At 43.6% G+C, this 18976-nt stretch overlaps 1 protein-coding gene across 1 annotated transcript; it reads left to right on the top strand.

The window, feature by feature from the left end:
• The first annotated feature begins 13591 nt into the window (after positions 1-13591).
• On the top strand, positions 13592-18657 carry RPS3A (ribosomal protein S3A). The gene is given in 7 exon segments (XM_017871140.1): positions 13592-13703; positions 14527-14630; positions 15009-15119; positions 15122-15195; positions 16916-17124; positions 18203-18312; positions 18487-18657. Coding segments are annotated over 7 exon segments (792 nt in total). The 5' UTR covers positions 13592-13641; the 3' UTR covers positions 18609-18657.
• The last annotated feature ends 319 nt before the right edge of the window (positions 18658-18976 follow it).

The following is an 18976-nucleotide window of genomic DNA, read 5'->3' as shown; positions in this document are numbered from 1 at the left end:
AAAAAAAAAAAAAAAAAAAAAAAAAGAGAAAAGAAAAGGTTAATCTTTGGCCAGGCATGGTGGCTCACTCCTGTAATCCCAGCACTTTGGGAGGCCAAGGCAGGCACATCACCTGAGGTCAGGAGTTCAAGACCATCCTGGCAAACATGGAGAAACCCTGGTCTCTACCAAAAATACAAAAATTAGGTGAGCATGGTGGTGGGTGCCTACAATCCCAGCTACTCAGGAGACTGAGTCAGGAGAATCACTTGAACCCAGGAGGAGGTTGCAGTGAACCATGATCACACCATTGCATTCCAGCCTGGGCAACAGAGTGAGACTCCATCTCAAAAAAAAAAAAAAAGTTAATCTTTGAGGTCAAATTTGGGTTTGAATTCTAGCTCCACACTTTTAACTGTGTGATTCCAGCCAAGTCACTAAACCATTGAGTCTTCTTTCCTCATTTAATAATCCTACCCTGCAGCAGTGTCCTGAGGACTAAAAGAGATTAAATGAGGTCATGTAAATAATTCTAGTACTGAAACCACCTTTGCAAAATTATGACTGAGACAGTGAAAGAGATCTAACTTAACTGACTCCATCTTGCTTCTCGGTTGAACTAACTTTGGGAGAAACTTAAGTTTGTAGTTTATAGTTTTAAAACAAAGACAGATGCCGGGCGTGGAGGCTCACCCCTGTAATCCTAGCACTTTGGGAGGCTGAGGTGGGTAGATTATGAGGTAAGTAGATCCAGACCGTCCTGGCCAACATGGTGACCACTAAAATAAAATAAAATAAAATAAAACTCGTCTCTACTAAAAATAAAAAATAGCTGGGAATGGTGACGTGCGCCTGTAATCCCAGCTACTCAGGAGGTTGAGGTAGCAGAATCGCTTGAACCAGGGAGTCAGAGGTTGCGGTAAGCTGAGATCACGCCACTGCACTCCAGCCTGGGCGACAGAGCAAGACTTAAAAACAACAACAACAAACAAAGACAGTAACAGTCCTTTCCCAAAGCACTTCTCCTTCTTGCCTGGATTGCCTTTGTAGGACTAACATTAACCACAAGATTAGAAATTACGGTTTAGGATTCATGCAGCTGGAGACTACAAGATTCTGACCCTCCCTAAACTGCTCCTAAAATCAGTGCTTGAGATACTTTGAAGACGCTGCACTTTATGGATCAGCTGGCACTACCCAGATGGATAAACTGGCTCATCTGATCTTGTGGCCTCCACCCAGGAACAGACTCAGAGACAGAAGACAGCTTCGACTCCCTATGATTTCATCTCTGACCAATCAGAACTCTCAGCTCACCGGATTCCCCCTACCCACCAAGTTGTCCTTAAAGACTCTGCTTCCCGAACGCTCAAATGCTCGGGGACACTGATTTGAGTAATAATAAAACCCCGGTCTGACACTGATTTGAGTAATAATAAAACCCCGGTCTGACACTGATTTGAGTAATAATAAAACCCGGTCTCTCACAGTCGGCTCTGTGTAAATTACTCTTTCTCTATTGCAGTTCTCCTGTCTTGAATCGGTTCTGTCTAGGCAGCAGTCAAGATGAAACCCATTGGGCAGTTATACTAGTAGGTCAGGATTTCCACGATGTTTTCTTTCCCATTGCCATTGTGAACCCCAAATATGTGAGACAGGTCTCAGTCAATTTAGGAAGTTTATTTTGTCCAAGTTAAGGACGCGCGCCCTTGACACAGCCTCAGGAAGTCCTGACAACATGTGCCCAAGGTGGTTGGGGCACAGCTTGCTTTTATGCATTTTAGGGAGACATGAGAGATCGATCAATATGTGTAAGATGGCCATTGATTCTGTCTGGAAAGGTGGGACAATTCGAAGCGGGGAGGAGGCTTCCAGGTCACAGGTGTTAAGAGACAAATGGTTGCATTCTTTTGAGTTTCTGATTAGCCTTTCCGAAGTAGGCAATCAGATATGCATTTATCTCAGTGAGCAAGGGGATGACTTTGAGTTCTGTCTGTCCTTTGTCCACAAGGATATTCCCTGTGAGGGTGGTATGTAGCTTTTCAATCTTAGTAGCTATACATATTTGTAAGGAATAGAATGAAAGGCAGGGGCTGGGTGGGGTGGCTCATGCCTGTAATCCTAACACAGGAGGCTGAGGTGGGTGGATCACCTGAGGTCAGGAGTTCAAGACCAGCCTGGCCAACATGGAGAAACTTTGTCCTACTAAAAATACAAAAATTAACTAGGTGTGGTGGCATGTGCCTATAGTCCCAGCTACTTGGGAGGCTGAGGCAGGAGGATCCCTCGAACCCAGGAGGCGGATGTTGCAGTGAGCAGAGATTGCACCACTGTACTCCAGTCTGGGCGAAAGAGCGAGACTCTCAAAAATTTTAAAAAATGAAAATAAAAGGATGAAAGTCCGGTTTTAAGTAGTTCCCCAGCTTAGACTCAGTGATTTTGGGGTCCCAAGATTTATTCTATTTTCCTATCACACTATATTATAACGAAAGCTTCTACCTGTTTTCCCATTATTTTGTTGTAACTACCAGAGGCTTAAATTACTTAAACTACTCATTTTAGCAACTACTGGGAAGGAAAAATGCACAAACAGGAATAGGAATAGAAAATGAGGTATGGTATTTTCAAGAAAAGAGAAATTCAGTATGAGATCATTTTCAAGGTATTCAGAAAATTAGTTGATATACCACCCTGGATGCTGGTGTATGCTCAAAGCCTGCAATGATAGCAATTTTTTAAAAAAACCACTGAAAAGCCCAGGTGCAGTGGCTCACGCCTATAATACCAGCCCTTTGGGGGGCTGAGGCAAGCAGATCACCTGAGGTCAGGAGTTCGAGACAAGCCTGGCCATCATGGTATAAAACCCTGTCTCTAATAAAAATACAAAAAGGCTGGGCATGGTAGCTCACGCCTGTAATTCCAGCACTTTGGGAGGCCAAGGTGGGTGGGTCACGAGGTCAGGAGATGGAGACCATCCTGGCCAACATGGGGAAATCTCGTCTCCATTAAAAATACAAAAAATTAGCTGGGTGTGGTGGCATGTGCCTGTAATCCCAGCTACTCAGGAGGCCGAGGCAGGAGAACCCCTTGAACCAGGGAGTCGGAGGTTGCAGTGAGCTGAGATCATGCCACTGCACTCCAGCCTGGTGACAGAGCGAGACTCCATCTAAAAAAAAAAAAATTTGCTGGGCGTGGTGGCATGCACCTGTAGTCCCAGCTACTGGGGAAGCTGAGGTAGGAGAATCACCTGAGCCCAGGAGGCAGAGGTTACAGTGAGCCGAGACTGCGCCACTGCACTCCAGCCTAAGCAACAGAGCAAGACTCTGTCTCAAAAAATAAATAAATAAAAATAAAAATAACCAAAAAAAAAAATCACCATTCTATGTACTTTTTATTTTACTGAGAGAATGCCAATAATCCTTTGAGGTAGGTAGGACAGGCATTATTACCTCCATTTTACAGGGACTTAAAACACAGAGGGATTGAGTGACTTGTCTGTGATTATAAAACTATTTGATGAGGAAGCTGGAAATGAAGTCATGTCAATTAATTACAAATTACATAGTCTCAGAGCTTTTGATAATATCTCAAAATAAAGGTCATACTGAGAGGATAAGGGTCATTATGCACTTATAAATAATACAATACAACACAATATATAATAATACAATAGTATTATTAACTATTGAATAAATAAATATCAGATTACAAACAAAAATTTTTTGTTGTTGAGATGGAGTCTTCGTCTATTGCCCAGGCTGGTGTGCAGTGATGTGATCTCCGCTCACTGCAACCTCTACCTCCCAGATTCAAGGAATTCTCGTGCCTCAACCTCCTGAATAGCTGGGATTATAGGCGCTCACCACCACACCTGGCTAATTTTTGTATATATATATATTTTTTTTTCAGTAGACTCAGGTTTTCACTGTGTTAGTGAGGCTGGTCTCAAACTCCTGACTTCAAGTCATCTACCCACCTTGGCCTCCCAAACTGCTGGGATTACAGGTGTGAGCCCCACTTCCAGCCAGTGAAAATCTTATTACAGTGAATACCATTGCATACATACAATGAATGCCATTTGCATAGGAAAGGAAGCAAAGAGGATCTCCATGCTATTTAAGATGAGCTTCCTATTTCCAATACAGATTTTGGGAACAGAGGGTAGGAAGCATATGTATGGATATTTATTCTGATCAAAATTTAGCAGCCTGGGCGACATGGTGAAACCTGGTCTCTACAAAACAATACAAAAAATTAGCCAGGCTTATGGTGGTGCATGCCTGTAGTCCCAGCTACCCAGGAGCCTGAGGAAGGAGGATCTCTTGAACCTGGGAGGAAGAGGTTACTGTGAGGATTACCTGTGAGCCCAGGAGGTCGAGGCTGCAGTGAGCCAGGATGCCACCACTGCACTCCAGCCTGGGTGACAGACCAAGACTCTGTCTCAAAAAAAGTGAAACAAAATAAAAGTTTAAACAAAATGAGTGAATCTTTTGAAAGCTTTGTAATTTCCCAGGCACTGTGGCTCATGCCTGTTATCCCAGCACTTTGGGAGGCCAAGGGGGGTGGATCATCTGAGGTCAGGAGTTTAAGACCAGCCTGACTAACATGCAGAAACCACCGTCTCTACTAAAAATACAAAATGAGCAGGGCGTGGTGGCTTACGCCTGTAATCCCAGCTACTCAGGAGGCTGAGGCAGGAGAATTGCTTGAACTCGGGAGGCGGAAGTTACTGAAAGCTGAGATCACGCCATTGCACTCCCGCCTGGGCAACAAGAGCGAAACTGCATCTCAAAAAAAAAAAAAAAAAAAGAAAGCTTTGTAATTTGACTTGACATGGACTTCATGGTAGTATGTACAGAACATTGCTGTTTTAGTAAACCACGTGAAGGTATCACTGGATATGGGAGTGTGTAAGTAAACAGACGCACATTATTCAATATCCTTAGATTCCAGACCACAAGATCCCTGAGGATACAGCCTGATCTCTCTCACATCCACATCACAGTACCTAGCACTAATGAATGAATACATAAATGAGTGAGTGAATAAATTAATTTTCTTTAAAATTATCCTTCTCCAACTCATCTTGTCAGAAGTACGTTTCTCTACTTCTGACCCTTGGGGCCGCTCTTCTGTCCTTAGTCAAAAATACTTCCACTCCAGGACAAGACTGAATTCCCTCCAGAAACAAGATCCATTCTTCCCTTTAATCTACGGGAAGATAAGTGACAGATTCGAGTGACTCTCACAGTCATTTGGCCCCTGACTATGTTGGGGTCTTCTGGACTGCTCACATATATTTGCTCATTACCATTTCCATTATCTTACTCAGTTTGCGTGTGTGTGTGTGTGTGTGTGTGTGTGTGTGTGTGTTTTTAGACAGGGTCTTGCTCTGTCACCAGGCTGGAGTGCAGTGGCATGATCTTAGTTCACTGCAAACTCTGCCTCCTGGATTCAAGCGATTCTCGTGCCTCAGCCTCCCGAGTAGCTGGGATTACAGGCACGTGCCACCACACCCAGCTCATTTTTGTATTTTTAGTAGAGACGGGGTTTCACCATGTTGGTCAAGCTGGTCTCCATCTCCTGACCTCATGATTCACCCGCCTCAGCCTCCCAAAGTGCTGGAATGTATCTTACTCAGTTTTTATAGCCCAAGCTTCTGATCAAAACCAACACATTCAAGGTTCTTACTGCTTGTTCTATTTTCCAAGCCTTTAATTTCTGCATGTCGATGAAAAGAGTCAAACTCTGCAAAATATTTAAAGAGATTTATTCTGAACCAAATATGAGTGACCATGGGCCATGACACAGCCCTGGAGATCCTGAGAACCTGTGCCCAACGCAGTCAGGCTACAGCTTGGTTTTATACATTTTAGGGGGACACAGGACATCAATCAACACATGTAAGATGTACAGCCCAGGCGTGGTGGCTCACGCCTGTAATCCCAGCACTTTGGGAGGCCACGGCAGGTGGATAACCTGAGGTCAGGAGTTGTAGACCAGCCTGGCGAATATGGTGAAACCCTGTCTCTACTAAAAATACGTAATTATCCATGTGTGGTGGTGGGCGCCCGTAATCCCAGCTACTTGGGAACCTGAGGCAGGAAAATCTCTTGAACCCGGGAGGCGGAGGTTGCAGTGAGCTGAGATCGCGCCATTGCATTCCAGCCTGGGGTACAAGAGTGAAACTCCATCTCAAAAAAACACACAAAGATGTACACTGGTCAGGAAAGACAGGACAACTTGAAGTCCGGTCTGGTGGAGGGGCTTCCAGGTCATAGGTGGATTCAGAGATTTTCAGATTGGCAATGGGTTGAAAGAGTTTATCTAAAGACCTAGAATCAACAGAAGGGAGAGTCTGCGTTAAGATGAGGAGTTGCGGAGACCAAAGTTCTTACTATGCAGATGAAGCCTCCAGGTAGCAGGCTTCAGAGAGAATAAACTGTAAATGTTTCTTATCAGACACGAAAAGGTGCCAGACTTAATTCGCTCCTGGATAAGGAAAAAGACCTGGAAAGGGAAGGGGATTCTCTACAGAATGTAGATTTTCCTCCACAAGAGATAGCCTTGCAAGGTCATTTCAAAATATGTCAAAGAAATATATTTTGGGGTCAGGCGTGGTGGCTCATGTCTGTAATCCCAAGAACTTTGGGAGGCCGAGGCCAACAAATTGTTTGAGCCCAGGAATTCAAGACCAGCCTGGGCAACATGGCGAAACCCTGTCTCTACAAAAAATACCCATAAGTTAGCCAGGCATGATGGCACATGCCTGTAGTCCCAGCTACTTGAGAAGCTGAGGTAGGAAGATTGCTTGAGCCAGGACGGTTGAGGCTTCAGTGAGCTGAGATCACGTCACTGCACCCCAGCCTGGGCAATAGAGTGGGACCCTGTCTCCCCTCCCAATCCCCAGCATATCCCCCGAAATATATATTTTGTGATAGAATACTTTTATTTCTTTCAGGGCCCATTATCTGTCATGTTGGTATCTTATTGCTACAAGAGTTGGCTTTGTCAGTCTTAAGGTCTCTGTCAATGTTAATGCTGGCCAGTTGCACCTGAATTCCAACGGGAGTGGGGTATAATGAGGCGTGTCGGACCCCCACTTCCCATCATGGCCTGAACTAGTGTTTTAGGTTTACTTTGGAATGCTCTTCGAGAGGAGTCTGTTCAGTTGGTTGGGGCTTAGAATTTTATTTTGGTTTATATTAAGAATTATTCATGAATTTATTATAGTATTCCACAGTTTTATGGATGTATGAACTTGCGATTAACCAGTTAAGAAAAAAAAATTGGCCAGGCACGGTGGCTCACACCCGTAATCCCAGCACTTTGGGAGGCTGAAGTGGGCAGATCACCTGAGGTCAGGAGTTCAAGACCAGCCTGGCCAACATGGCAAAACTCCGTCTCTACTAAAAATACAAAAAACTTATCTGGGCATGGTGGCACGTGCCTGTAGTCCCAGATACTTGGGAGCCTGAGGCATGAGAATCACTTAAACCTGGGCAGCGGAGGTTGCAGTAGGCAGAGGTTGCTGTAAGCCAAGATCGTGGCACTGCACTCCAGCCTGGGCAACAGAGAGAGACAGTGTCTCAATAAAATAAAAGAAAAAGAAAGAGAAAAAAATTCACTCTATACAATCGTTATTAATCTGTTGTAAATGGATTGTTAATCAGCAACTACTGGAAATAAGTTGCCTTTTTTGGTAAAAGGGTAAGGGTAAGAAGAATGGGAAAAAAAATGAAAGGAAGCAACTTTTTTTGAGCATCTACTTTGTGCCAGATATTTTACTATGCATTTAATTTTCACAAAAACCTTATAAGTAAGGGAGACAGATAATAATTGTTCCTAAATATCGGTTCTTCCCTTCTCGAAAAGTAACAGATTTTTGGTGGGCACATGGCTCTTCTGCTAAGTTCTATGATTATATTTATCAGCCTATCTCATAGCTAGGGACTCAGGAAAGTGGCATGAGCAGAATGGATGTGTATAACTTGTGGATAGTATTGTGTAAGGAAAGGAATGTGCCCTCCTCTTGGCTTCTCCCTCTCCCTGTTGGACTAAATGTCGACTTTTCTTTCTATATTTTTAGAGACAAGTCAACCAGGCTAAAGTGCAGTGGTAAAATCACAGCTCCCTCCAGCCTTGAACTCTGGGGCTCAGGCGATCCTCCTGCTTTGGCCTCCCAAAGTGCTAGAATTGCAGGTATGAGCCACTCCACAACCAGCCTAAATGTTGACTTTTCATTCCAGACCACATGGATGAGAGCACAGTTTGAATAGCAGAGTAATAAGACTGATGAAATCACTGTCACCTAGGTAACTAACACTATGGTGCCTACACATCAGCCCTGGGCAGCATCCCCTTGGACTGTCACATAAGTGAGAAATAACTTCTACCTTGTTTTTTCTTTTTTTTTTTCTGAGCCAGAGTCTCGCCCTGTCACCCAGGCTGGTGTGCAATGGCACAATCTTGGCTCACTGCAACCTCCGCCTCCCAGGTTCAAAAGATTCTCTTGCCTCAGTCTCCCGAGTAGCTGGGACTACAGGTGTCCACCACCACGCCCAGGCAATTTTTGTATTTTCAGTAGAGATGGGGTTTCACCATGTTGGCCAGGCTGGTCTCAAATTCCTGACCTCATGATCTGCCTGACTCAGCCTCCCAAAGTGCTGGGATTACAGGCGTGAGCAACCGTACCCGGCCAACTTCTACTTTGTTGATGCCACTGTTATTTAAGTCTCTGTTACAGCTTCTGAACCAAGTTGTTGTGTAATTCCCTGTGCAATCTATGTGAGTGGCTCTCCTGGAGTTGTCCAACATGACAGCCTTGACCTGAACTAATATGCCAGTGAGAAAACAAGTTCAGAAAGATTAAAAATTTTTCTGAAGTCAAACTGCCATGTGATAATAGCAAAAACATGGAATCAACCTAAATGCCCATCAATGGCAGACTGGATAAGGAAAATGTAGTATATGCACACCATGGAATACCACACAGCCATAAAAAAAGAACAATAAAATGTCTTTTGCAGGAATATGAATGGAGCTTGAGGCCATTATCCAAAGCAAACTAACACAGGAACAGAAAACTAAATACCACGTTCTTACTTACAAGTGTATAAGTGGCAGATAAATAATGAGAACACATGGGCACAAAGAGGAGAACACAGACATTGGGGCCTGCTTGAGAATGGAGGGTGGGAGGAAGGACAGGATCATTAAAAATAACTAGTGGGTACTAGGCTTAGTACCTGGGTGATAAAATAATCTATACAACAAACCCCCATGACATGGGTTTACCTATATAACAAACCTGCCCATGTACCCCTGAACCTAACGTAAATGTTTAAAAACAAAAATGACAACAAAAAAACTACTATAAGGTGGGATTGAACCTAGACCTACATGATACCAAATAGTTACTGTACGAGATTCTAGATTCTAGCCCTAGATTTTCACTTTGTGAAACGTTGCTGACCAGAAGGAAAGTTCCAGCACTTGTGCTTTTAGAGTATGAGCAAAGTGGTTTTATATTTTTTATTTATTTATTTATTATTTCTGAGACAGAGTCTCTCTGTCACCCACAGAGGAGTGCAGTGGTTTCAATTCCCATATTAAAACAGCAACAACAACGGCAGTGCGGACCGTGAAGCAAAAGGAGTGCCCCTGCCCTGGACGTGTGCTGCTCTTAGGAACAGCAATGGTATGAAGGAATCCAGTTTGGTTGTACCTCTGGACTTTTCTAATGACACGAATATCACCATGTACAGATTTAATCTCAGCTTTTGTTCTCAATTCTCTTGCTTTATATCCTGGAACAAGTTCTTTCTTCCTACCTGGCAATCACAACAAACTCTGCAGGGGAGGCAGGGATGGGAAATGAGTCCAACAAGAGTCACACTCGACAGAAAGTTATCACAAGGCTGAGGACAGGGAGACGTTGATATAAATGTCAGTGGGCAGGGAGAGAAAGCTAGATAATAAATCGGATTATTTATTTTAGGGAACAGAGAAAAGAAACGTTAAAGTTACTGAATGTCTACTACAGTTATGTGCCACATAATGACTTCCAGTCAATACCAGTATCCCATAAGATTATAATACTGTACTTATTTTTTATTTTAGATAGAATCTCGCTCTGTCACCCAGGCTGGAGTGCAGTGGCGCAATCTTGGTTCACTGTAACCTCTGCCTCCCAGGTTCCAGTGATTCTCCTGCCTCAGCCTCCCAAGTAGCTGGGATTACAGGCGTCCATCGCCATGCCCGAATAATTTTTGTATTTTTAGTAGAGATGGGGTGTCACTACGTTGGCCAGGCTGGTCTCCAACTCCTGACCTCAGGTGACCCACCTGTCTCGGCCTCCCAAAGTGTTGGGATTACAGGTATGAGCCACAATGCCCAGCCAATGAAACAACATTGACAGCTTACTAGGATTGATGTATTCTGACATTTTTCTGTTCCATTTTATTCTTTTTTTTTCAGAGACAGGGTCTCAGGTAGTGGTGCCATTACGGCTCACGGCTGCCTCAACCTCCCGGGCTCAGGCAATCCTCCCACCTAGCTTCCTAAGTAGCTGGGACCACAAGTCACCACCACACCTGACTAATTTTTGTATTTTTTGTAGAGACAGGATTTTGCCATGTTGTCCAGGCTGGTCTCCAACTCCTGAGCTCAAAAGATTCACCCGTTTCAGCCTCCCTAAACGAGGAGGCGTGAACCACCATGCCTGGCCTGTTCCATTTTATTCTATCTGAAAATATTAAATGATGGTTGAGACCCAATAAACTGATTTCACACTCCCTAAATTTTATTCAACACACTTACATTAAAACTGTTTAGGCCGGGCGCGGTGGCTCAAGCCTGTAATCCCAGCACTTTGGGAGGCCGAGGCGGGTGGATCACGAGGTCAGGAGATCGAGACCCTCCTGGCTTACACGGTGAAACCCCGTCTCTACTAAAAAAAAATACAAAAAAAAAAAAACTAGCCGGGCGCGGTGGCGGGCGCCTGTAGTCCCAGCTACTCGGAGGCTGAGGCGGGAGAATGGCGGGAACCCGGGAGGCGGAGCTTGCAGTCAGCCGAGATCGCGCCACTGCACTCCAGCCTGGGCGACACAGCGAGACTCCGCTTTCAAAAAAAAAAAAACAAAAAAAAAACACTGTTTATTACACCATTTAATGTAACAGGGTCAGGAAAATATTAATATAATTTTTTAAAGCTTTTACTACAAAACAGAGTTGAGGATTGAAATACAGACCTCTGACAAATCTTAGGTGTTGGTGCTGCTAAAATAAATTAGATGGAGCTGACTTCATTAAGGCCTCTCCCTGTGGCTTTCGCTCTTGGGCAGAAGGAGGAATCAGACCAGGAAGAAGGTAAGTTTGGTTTTTATGCTGCAGTAGGCAGACTAGAGGCTATATATATATATATACATATATATATATATATTTTTTTTTTTTTGAGACGGAGTTTCACTCTGTCCAGCCCAGACTGGAGTGCAGTGGCGTGATTTTGGCTCACTGCAGCCTCCACCTCCCAGGTTCAAGCGATTCTCGTGCCTCAGCCTCCCAAGTAGCTGGGACTACAGGTGTGCACCACCAGCTAATTTTTGCATTTTTAGTAGAGATGGAGTTTCACCATGTTGTCCAGGCTGGTCTCGAACTCCTGGCCTCAAGTGATCCATCTGCTTCGGCCTCCCAAAGTGCTGGGATCCTCCTACCTCAGCCTTCCGAGTAGCTGGGACTACAGGCATGAGCCATCATGCCGGGCTAATTGTTTTTGATTTTTAGTTGTGATGAGCTCTTGTAATGTTGCCCAGGCTGGTATCAAACTCCTGAGCTCAAGCAAACCTCCTGCCTTGGCCTCTTAAAGTGCTGGGATTACAGGCGTGAGCCACCACACCTGGCCAAATTTACCATCTTAACCATCTTTTTAAAAAGGAGATGGGGTCTCACTACGTTGCCCAGGGTGGAGTCCAACTCCTAGCCTCAAGTGATCTTCCTGCCTCAGCCTTCTGAATACCTGGAACTGCAGGTCCAAGGAACCTGGCAAGGCTACCTTAACCTTTTTCAAGTGTACAGTTCAGTAGTGTTAAGTACATTCCTACTATTATGAAACTAAGACTTTGAATTTATCCTCCAGGCAACTGAGATTTATGGAATTACTGAAAGATTTCAGGACCCTACTAGAGGTTTAGGAAAGTTGTCTTAGGGGGTGGGCATAGTGGGAGGTAGGTGATGGAGGCCAGCAGGACTGGAAGGGATTGTAAGTTTAAAAGCTTGCAGCAGGCCTCGTAAGTGAGGGTTGGTTTTTGGCTTGGTCACAGGGTTTTCTGCCAGACAGGAAGTTAGAGAAGGGAACTCAACACACCACTGGCTGAGTACCAAGCCTGTATGGGCCAGACGCTTTCCAAGGGCTGCACACTTGAGCTAGCCAGCCACATCTTGCCAAGATGTGCACTGTTAACCCCTACAGTTAAAAAAAAAAAAATGGGGAAAGGAGAGGTCGGATTAGTTGCAAAAATGGAAAATTTGGAGATTTCACTTTTTTTTTTTTTGACAGACTTTCACTCTTGTTGCCCAGGCAATGGTGTGATCTCGGGTCACTGTAACCTCCGCCTCCCGAGCTCAGATTCTCGTGCCGCAGCCTCCCGAGTAGCTGGGATTACAGGCACCCACCACCACGCCCGGCTAATTTTTTGTATAATTTTAGTAGAGATGGGGTTTCACCATGCTGGCCAGGCTGGTCTCGAACTCCTGAACTCAGGCGATCCGCCTGCCTCAGCCTCCCAAAGTGCTTGGCTTACATGCGTGAGTCACCGCGCCCAGCCAACGCCCTGCTAATTTTATAATTTTCTTGTAGAGACGGGGTCTGGCTGTGTGGCCCAGGCTAGTCTCCAATTCCTGGCTTCAACTGATTCCCCTGCCTCAGCCTCTCAAAGTGCTGGGATTACAGGTGTGAGCCACCGAGTTCGGTCTCACTCCACTTTTAACAAACCTTTTAATCAATATATAACAGACATATAGAAAAGGACACAAATAAGCGTAGAGTTCAGTGAATATTCACAAAGCAACAACACCTGAGATGAACCAGCACCCACATGAACAAGCAGAACGTTGCTAGCATCTCTGGAGTGATGCTCATTTAACCCTACGAAACCTCATGAAGCCGACCGTTTTATCAACCCCATTTTACGCATCAGGAAACAAGCGTGGAGAGGTCGGTCTCAAGCAAAACCCTGTCGAAACCGACATTTGAATCAGATCTGCTGACTGACTCCAAAGCCAATGCTCTCAAGAAGAAGCCGGTTTGGGGGTTAGACGGTGAGTTCAGCTTTGAACGGATGTTGAGTGGGCGTCTCATTTTATCTGGTTTTACAGAAACTTACTTCCAGACGTCACAGCCACAGAAACCACAGCTAACCAGGCCATCGACGCTTTGTCTACACAGCGCAGCTTCCAGTGAGCCCGCGGCATGCCGCGCGACCTCCCCACACACGATGGCGCTGTCGCAACGACAGTAGCAGGAGTGGCGCTCTCTACTGTCGCGGAATTCTTGAGGCCGGAAGAATGAGAGGGCAAAGGTCACGTAGACGGCGCGCCCAGCCCAGTACGCCTAAGTTCTCGCGCGACTTCCATTTCCGCCCTTTCGGCTCTCTGATCAGCGCCATGGCGGTTGGCAAGAACAAGCGCCTTACGAAAGGCGGCAAAAAGGGAGCCAAGAAGAAAGTGTAAGTGGCGACTGTCGTGGCGTCCTGCTTTTTGGATGTCTGCTGGAATCGGCAGGCTGGTCCTAGATCGCGGCGTAGGCCGGATGGCGAGGATTCCAGTCGGATTTTGCGGGCCGTGGCGGGTTGGTGCATCCAGGAACGCGGCCTGGAGGGTCTGTGTGTTGAGTAGCGGCAGGTCGGCTGCCTTTCCCAGGCCTTCTGGTCCTTGCGCACTTCGCATTTGAGCCGGCTTGCCGCCGCGACTCGGCTGGAATGTTTGTTTTGTGGGCTCACGTGCTGCCTCAATTCCGCGGGTGTTTGATGGCACTGCGACAGCAGGAGTTGAGGAAAGCACCCTCCTATCCATTCAGGACCTGTCAATCCTGCATTTGCTTTGTCCCGCTGGAATCTGCGAGCTCCTACTAAGCTTTGAGGCCATGCAGGGTCTTAGTTATCAGTACATGCCATTACGTACCAGCAAAGTTAATGAGATTGCATGTTACTCGTACCTGTGTAGTGGAAGGACCGATGGATGTCACTCGTGTCTGTGTAGTGGAAGGACTGATGAGGGTGGGAAGTGGACATAACCTTTCGAAGTCTGATGCATGCAGTGAAACGTAGAGTGGGAAGAGCTAGATTTATGTTTGTGCCCCTCACCTCACTGTGAGATACAATTTAGTATCAAATTGCCGGTTAGCTTTTTAAAATATTAATGGGAAATAACATTAACAGTGATATTAGAGTGAAGAAAGCACAGAATAAACATGTAAAAATGTAAGAATAAAATAAAATAAAAATGTAAGAATGATCTGCAATGAAACTTAAGCATTTTCTTAAAATCCAGGGTTGATCCATTTTCTAAGAAAGATTGGTATGATGTGAAAGCACCTGCTATGTTCAATATAAGAAATATTGGAAAGACGCTCGTCACCAGGACCCAAGGAACCAGTAAGTAGCTTATTCTTGGTTTGTATTTTCCTTAAGTTGGCGCTTGTATATTGTAGCAGGCATCTTGGTCTGTTGGTCCTGTGGTGGGAGACTTTAAGGGAATGTCAGCTCTCGGTTGCAGCCTTGGTACCTGTAGTGCTTGTTTTTAGTACAGCACTTGGAGAAGCAAGATGGTGCTTTTTGAATTAAGAAAATGTGCCATAGGTAGTTCTGAGCTTCTAATAAGTACTGTCGATAAGTCACTCGTGTCTGGATAGATTTGACAACAAAGGTTAAGGTCTTTACGATTTACCATTAACTTAATTTCTACCCTCAGTTTACAGGCTTGACTTTGCTTATATGGTTCCTAAATGTTGATACTTGTTTTTTCTTTTGTAGAAATTGCATCTGATGGTCTCAAGGGTCGTGTGTTTGAAGTGAGTCTTGCTGATTTGCAGAATGATGAAGTTGCATTTAGAAAATTCAAGCTGATTACTGAAGATGTTCAGGGCAAAACTGCCTGACTAACTTCCATGGCATGGATCTTACCCGTGACAAAATGTGTTCCATGGTCAAAAAGTGGCAGGTGAGACCCAAAGTTCCTTAGAGTGTGTTGTGCTATGCGTGTTTGACCAAGGATAGCATGGTTTGATATGACAGGAAGGAGCAAGTTCATTTTATTTATTTATTGATTGAGACCAGTGAAATGTCCACAAAGTTCATTTAAAATTTTGTTTTCTTGCCGTTATTGAGTGCTAACTCTGGGGTTGCCACACCATGATATTTTACTTAATATTTAAATCTAAGATTTAATAGTGGTGTATCATCAAAGTCAGATTTTCTTGCTGCATAGATCAGTGGTTTTTTGAGGAACGTTTAGGTGCAGGTGGACGGTTTTGCCTGTCTTCAGGATATTTTTTGACCTCAGAATTGAGTGTTGATTAACTGTGGCAATAGAGCATAATTGTGGCAGAGCCTCTGGTGTGAGGTTAAAATCTTGGCTCCATTTCCCTATTGTGTTCTCTTTGGAAAGTAACTTGTTTTCTAAGCCTCGGTTTCTTTATTTGTAAAGTGCAGGTGAGAGTATCATTTTATCGAATTGTGAGGATGAAATGAAAATATTTCAGATGTTTCTGGCTAACTATCCAGTTAGAATATTTTGGGGGAGTTTTTTGTTTTTGGGAGATTGAGGCTCCAGGCTAGAGTACAGCGGCACCATCTCTACTCACTGCAACCTCCTCCTCCTGGGTTCAAGCGATTCTCGTGCCTCAGCCTCCCGAGTAGCTGGGATTACAGGTACCCGCCACCATGCCCAGCTAATTTTTGTATTTTTAGTAGAGACAGGGTTTCACCATATTGGCCAGGCTGGTCTCGAACTCCTGACTTCAAGTGATCTGCCTGCCTCAGCCTCTCAAAAGTGCTGGGATTACAGATGTGAGCCACTGCACCTGGCATAGTTTGAATATTTTGTATGTGGGAATGAACGATGACAAAATGTTTCGGTCCCAAATGATACATACTGATTATACCGTTACATTTATCCTGGCATTCCTCTAAGGCTTTATGGTTTACATTTCTGGAAATATTTTAAGGTCCCTTATCTGTAAATTGTATTTGATTTTTTTTTTTTTTTTTTTTTTGTTAATACTAAGGTTTAAAATTTACAAAATGCAAAAAAGGTAAATCAGTTTTCATCACTACCCAATATGGTTTTTGTTTTTTCAATGTAGGCAATAATATGACCACTAATTAGGGGTTTTTAATTATATTTTAGCTCTGAAATTGGGTATTTAATCATCAACATGGCTTTAGTTTGGAACATTAAAGACATCTCTCAAGGTGTACATTTAGAGTTGTTATAGCAGTCACCTATTCACAACACAGTTTTTTGAAAATGATATAATCACTGTAGATGTTCATATAAAATACCATGGATCCTCTCAGAACCTATTTTCCTCTGGCATAGTTTTACACTTGAAGGGGGATGAGCTGTTTAGAGGGGTATATGTATTTGCAGTGGATGTGGGTTTGGGTGCCGTCGAAATAGTAGTAGTGATGGAGGGTAGAGAGGAGGAAGGGCAGTTGAGAGGACCTGGTTATTTAATTGGGTAAGAATTTGGGGGTAACTATTGGTAAGTTCAAGGAAGTTAATTCTGTAAACTTAAGAGATGTTATTTATATTAGGATATTTTATATTTAATAATGAATGTTTGACAATTTGACAATCCAGCTTTTTAAAAGTAGAACTTCAGGTATAAATGGATAACGTAAAACCTGTTAAATCTGACAGTATCTTTTTTCTCCAGACAATGATTGAAGCTCATGTTGATGTCAAGACTACCGATGGTTACTTGCTTCGTCTGTTCTGTGTTGGTTTTACTAAAAAACGTAACAATCAGATACGGAAGACCTCTTATGCTCAGCACCAACAGGTCCGCCAAATCCGGAAGAAGATGATGGAAATCATGACCCGAGAAGTGCAGACAAATGACTTGAAAGAAGTGGTCAATAAATTGTAAGTGTTTCTTTGCTTCCTCACACATCACAACCTTGAGTATTGATTATTCCTCAGATAAGGGAAAGCATATGAGACAAGGTAAAGGTCCGTTGAAATCCTGTCTGTGAATCCTTCTAGCTATATCCCTTTACGTGAAAGAGTAAGTACTCAGTAAATATTATTATTTGAGTCAGAGTCTTACTCTGTTGTCCAGGTTGGAGTGCAGTGGTGCGATCCTCCTTGGCTCACTGCAACCACTGCTTCCTGGGTTCAAGCAGTTCTCGAGCCTCAGCCTCCTGAGTAGCTGAGAATACAGGGGACTGCCACCATGCCCAGCTAATTTTTTTTGATTTTTAGTAGAGATGGGGTTTCACCATGTTGGCCAGGCTGGTCTTGAACTCCTGACTTCAGTTGATCTGCTAGTACTCTGTAAATGGTAACAGTTTTTTTTTGTTTTTATTTATTTTGAATGAAGCTGTCTCACAGTAGATGGAGTTGAAGGACAGGAAATGTTTTTCCCCTACTTGGAAAATAGACTGCTGAATAAGCTGAGTGCAGTGGGATGTGCCTGGAGTCCTGGCTACTCAGGAGGCTGAGGCGGTAGGATTGTTTGAGCCCAGGAGTTTGAGGCCAGCCTGGGCAATATAGGGAGACCCTGTTCCAAAAAATAATAAACATACGTATATATATATACACACAGAGAAAATATACCGAATAGACAAAACCTTTCATGATTAATAACACATGGGAATAAGTGATGAAAAAAGTTTCGGTCCCAGATGATGGCCAGTGATAACTTACATTTTTCTGATGTTCCCATGCAATATACAGTTAGCTAAGAGGGTGTAATGGAAAAAGCATAAGACTTGGACTCAGAAGACTTTACTAAGTGTAATTCAGATAGATCATCTATCCTTTACATGTGAAAGGAAAATAATAGCTTATCTTACAGGAGGATTTATGCAGGTTAAATGAGGTAGGTGTTACATGTGTAAGTTTATTCCAAGGCTTCTCTACATTTAAAGGAAATGACTTATCCCCTTATATCTCATAATTAGGACTTTAAGGAAAAAAATTTACTGTTACTGGTTTGCAGGATTCCAGACAGCATTGGAAAAGACATAGAAAAGGCTTGCCAATCTATTTATCCTCTCCATGATGTCTTCGTTAGAAAAGTAAAAATGCTGAAGAAGCCCAAGTTTGAATGTAAGTGAGAAATCACATGATTCCTGTAGGGCCAAATACATTGTTTTTGGGTGGAGGAGGAGTTTGGGGCTATATCATGGCCTTCTTTTTCTTCCTGTCGTGCTTGCATAGTAGTGATGACCATTGTTTCAAGATACACTATTACTAACAGGTTTTTTTTTTTTTGCCTTTTAGTGGGAAAGCTCATGGAGCTTCATGGTGAAGGCAGTAGTTCTGGAAAAGCCACTGGGGACGAGACAGGTGCTAAAGTTGAACGAGCTGATGGATATGAACCACCAGTCCAAGAATCTGTTTAAAGTTCAGACTTCAATTAGTGTCAAATAAAAAGTGCTATTTGTGATGGTTTGCTTCTGAACATTGTTTTTTTAAAAATAATCTGACAGCTTGGTGGATTAGATAGTAAATTTGACAGCTGGTAAACTTTTCTGACCCAGACAAATTGGATATAAACATACTACTATGCACTTTTACTGTAAAGCTGAAATGGGGCGGAGAAGCTGTTACCAAGGTGGCATTTAGTGCTATCCACCTACAGTCATTCATTCATTGAGTTTCTACCTCTTCTCAAGCCTTCAGTTTTCTCACTTCTTGCTTAGCTGATAACCTTGCTTCGTATAATCACTAAAAAAAGTTGTAAAGCAGATGAGAAAAGAACCCCACAAAT

This window comes from Rhinopithecus bieti, unplaced genomic scaffold, assembly GCF_001698545.2.
Source record: "Rhinopithecus bieti isolate Rb0 unplaced genomic scaffold, ASM169854v2 scaffold_3878, whole genome shotgun sequence".
Taxonomy (NCBI): domain Eukaryota; kingdom Metazoa; phylum Chordata; class Mammalia; order Primates; family Cercopithecidae; genus Rhinopithecus; species Rhinopithecus bieti.
This window is presented reverse-complemented; position numbering and strand designations above follow the sequence as displayed.